Source organism: Microtus ochrogaster, chromosome 4 (assembly GCF_000317375.1).
Source record: "Microtus ochrogaster isolate Prairie Vole_2 chromosome 4, MicOch1.0, whole genome shotgun sequence".
Classification (NCBI taxonomy): domain Eukaryota; kingdom Metazoa; phylum Chordata; class Mammalia; order Rodentia; family Cricetidae; genus Microtus; species Microtus ochrogaster.
In genome coordinates, this window is record NC_022011.1 from 30,829,804 (window position 1) to 30,833,626 (window position 3,823).

The 3,823-nt window shown below is 45.8% G+C and overlaps 1 protein-coding gene across 2 annotated transcripts in view; it reads left to right on the forward strand.

Moving 5' to 3' along the window:
• Spg7 (SPG7, paraplegin matrix AAA peptidase subunit) overlaps nucleotides 1-3,823 on the forward strand; it is a 40,137-nt gene that overhangs the window by 546 nt on the left and 35,768 nt on the right. The window contains exon 2 of one of the 2 annotated variants that reach the window (XM_005345814.3): nucleotides 3,169-3,271. The exons of the other annotated variant lie outside the window; for it this stretch is intronic. Within the exon in view, the coding sequence (XP_005345871.1) occupies nucleotides 3,169-3,271 (103 nt within the window). The remainder of the gene's footprint in view (nucleotides 1-3,168; nucleotides 3,272-3,823) is intronic. 2 annotated transcript variants of the gene reach the window in all.

The following is a 3,823-nucleotide window of genomic DNA, read 5'->3' on the forward strand; positions in this document are numbered from 1 at the left end:
TGATGTGGGCTTCCCCGGCGTGAGGCACAACCTCTGGTGGTTTGGCCGTGTGTGTGTGTGTGTGTGTGTGTGTGTGTGTGTGTGTGTGTGTGTGTGTGTGTGTGTGTGTGTTCTGCCCCGTGTGTGTGTGTGTGTGTGTGTGATCCTTTTGCCCGCACCTTCGGGAGCGCTGGGGTTATAGGTGTGGATGTTTCACCAGTGTCCGACGTTAGTGATTAGAGTTGGCTCAACTGAACCAGTTCCATTAGGATGAATTGCAGCGCTTTCGGAAAAGTGATTGTTGCTTAGAGCAGTAGAAAGCTTTTTGCATGAATGAAATCCAGCTAACTACAGAAGGAGTGTAGTTTGTCGTTGATAGGCACTCCTTGAGTTTCGAATGGGAAGGCCCCATCTCAACCTGATAAGGTTTTGATATTTTAAAACTTTCAAATGGTCACATTTAAGGGCAATGTCAATATTACAGATAAATATTAACTTGAACTTTTTTTTTTTTTGGTTTTTCGAGACAGGGTTTCTCTGTAGCTTTGGAGCCTGTCCTGGAACTCCCTTGGTAGACCAGGTTGGCTTCGAACTCACAGAGATCCGCCTGTCTCTGCCTCCCAAGTGCTGGGATTACAGGCGTGCGCCACCACCGCCCGGCTTACCTTGAACTTTTTAAAGCAGAGCCAAGTGTTACACACCTGCAATGTCAGCATTTATTGGGAGACGGAGGCCAGGAAGACAGGAAGATTGTGTGTTGGAGACTGACGCTAGTCTAGTGATCCTCAGCCTATGGTTGAAAATTATTGGCTTTTGTTGTTATTTCCTTTATGTTTTTTGACCGAATGCGGGTGACATTTATTTTTAAATATTTATTTATTGATTTGTTATGTATACAATAGTCTGTGTATATGCCTGCAGGCCAGAAGAGGGCACCAGACCTTATTACAGATGGTTGTGAGCCACCATGCGGTTGCTGGGAATTGAACTCAGGACCTTTGGAAGAGCAGGCAATGCTCTTAACCACTGAGCCATCTCTCCAGCCCCGCGAGTGACATTTATTGATGGAACTGACAGGCGAGCACCCTAGGCCCCTCTTCTTGTGAGGCAGGTCTGGGATGGGAACTCTGAGGAGGGGAAGAGTCCTCAGCACTGGATGGCCTCCCCTTTCCTTTTATGTTTTTCCTGGGATGAGTGGTCCAGGGTTTTTACACCCTGAAGACCATGTCGAACACCACCTGTTGCCTTAGCCAAATTCACTGTGCCAGTAAATGAGTTCGACCCAATGGTAGTTGAGTGGAATGAGAGCCTCAGCATTAAAGATGGAAGAATGGGTGTCACTGTTGAGATCCCAGAAGACATCTCAATCCTCAGTGTAGCCCAGGGTGCCCTGGAGGGAGTCCCTCTGATACCTGCTTCACCACCTTCTTGATGCCGGTATGTTTGGCAGCCCTCTCCAGGTGGTAGGTCAGATCCAGAGCAGACGTTGGGAATGGATAGATTCAGGAGGTCATGCCAGTGAGCCTTCTTCCTGCTCATCTCTGGGATGACCCCACCCACATCTTGACAGTGCCAGTGGATGCAAAGACGATGTTCTGGGCACCTCCACTGCCATCATGCTGACTTCCCAGAGAGGCCATGTAGTGGTAGTGATGGCATGGATTCTGATTATGAGTCGTTCAGGACATCAAAGTTGACATAGATGGCCCTGGCTATCAGGGCTAAGCAGTGGTGCAGGAGGTGTTGTTGATGCTTTTTTTTTTTGAGACAGGTTTCTCTGTGTAGTCTTGACTGTCCTGGAGCTCTTTGTTTTGTTTTGTTTTTTTTGTTTGTTTTCTAATAAGATTTATTTATTTGCTATGTATACAGTGTTCTGGAAGAAGAGGGCACCAGATCTCATTACAGATGGTTGTGAGTCACCATGTGGTTGTTGGGAATTGAACTGGGACTTTTGGAAGAGTAGGCAGTGCTCTTACTGCTGAGCCATCTCCCCAGCCCCCTTGGAACTCATTTAGTCCAGGCTGGCCTCGAATTCAGAGATCCACTTGGCTTTGCCTCCCAAGTGCTGGGATTGAAAACGTGTGCCATTGCTACCCAGCTTGTTGATGCTCTCGACTGAGTTGTAGTTCATAGCCATCACAAAGATGGTAGGGTAACTTCAGCCCAGGGGCAAGGATGTTGACCTTTTGGCTTCCCCTGTCAAGTGGGCCTAGCCTTCTCCATGGCAGTGAAGAAACGGTAGACTTCACAGTATACTCACCAGTCTGACCCATTTGGTGTTGGTGGGAGTATGGCTACTGGAAGATGGAGATAGCCTTCCCATTGATAACAGGACTCCAATTCTTAGCCTTTACTGTACGGTGAATCAAAAAAAATGTTAAATTGGATTGTTGATCTTAGCATTTAAAGGTTGGTGGGTCATGGTGGTGCACGCCTTTACTTACAGTGCTCAGGAACAGAAGCAGGTAGACATCTATGAATTCAAGGCCAGCTTGATTTATGTGTCGTGTTCCGTGCTAGACCAGCCAGGGCTACATGTAAGACCCCGTCTTGTAGAGGAAAAGAGCATGAAAGGCTAAGTCAATCTGGAGCATACCTATAATGCTATGTTTGGGAGGCAGATATGGAAGGTCAGGATTTTTTTTTTTAAAGATTTATTAAGTATACAGTGTTCTGCCTGTATGCATGCCTGCAGGCCAGAAGAGGGCACCAGATCTCATTACAGATGGCTGTGAGCCACGATGTGGTTGATGGGAATTGAACTCAGGACCTTTGGAAGAGCAGGCAGTATTCTTAACCACTGAGCTACCTCTCCAGCCCCGGAAGGTCAGGATTTTAAAGCCATCCTCAGCTACAGAGTTATTTGGGGCCAGCCTGAACTATACGAGGCAGTTAAAAACAACAAAACCAAAAACAAAACAGGCTCTCTGGGTTGATGGCGCATGTTTGTAATCCCAGCACTTGGGAGACTGGTGCAGGAGGATCACTGAGTTTTAGGCCAGACTCTGTCACAGTGCTGGGGTTATAGGCATCTACCACTATATATACTTTTATGGGAGACTGGGGATCAAACTCATAGCTTTCTGCATGGTTTGTGGGGACTACCAACTGGTCCATATCCCCAACCCTATGTTGTTTTGGTATGTGGTCTTAGTATTACCTCAGTCTTTTTTTTTTTTCTTTTTACAGAACTTGCTATTTCGAATACTCAGCCCTAGCTTTGGAAGTATTAGCGGATTGTTACTGAAACAGCATATAGTTCCAAATGCAATCAGACCATGGCAGCTTTCAGGTGTGTATCTATGCATTGCATGTGTCCCTAGTGATGGACACAGATTTTACTGTAGTCCTATTAGATATAATGGAAGAGGAGCATAGTCTAGTATGCTTGTAATCCTAGCACTAAAACGGGGGGCTGCCAGTTGGAGACTAGCCAGAATTAGCTAGTGAAACCCTGTCCAAAAAAAAGAGTTTGGGTTGCTGAAACACAGTACTTACTATAGTGAATAGAGTAGCCTAGGAGAAACTCTACTGGCCTACGTGTGCAGCAAAGTCTGCCAGCTCAGTCTATATAGATCCACTGTGATCAAATCTAAGGATGTAGTCTCCTTGACAAGGGACAAGTGACCATTAGAAGAATGTTGCTAGTTTGACATTGCCCAGAAAACTAAGAACAGCCACCATAAAAAACCCTGAACTTCTGACCTTTTTAGTGCTGAGATTACAGGTGTGTGCCACTGTGTCTGGTTTTACGTGATGATAGGGATTGGACTCAGAACTTTGTGCTTGGTAGGCAAGTACTCCACCAACTAAACTATTCTTTTTTTTTTTTTTTTTTTTTTTT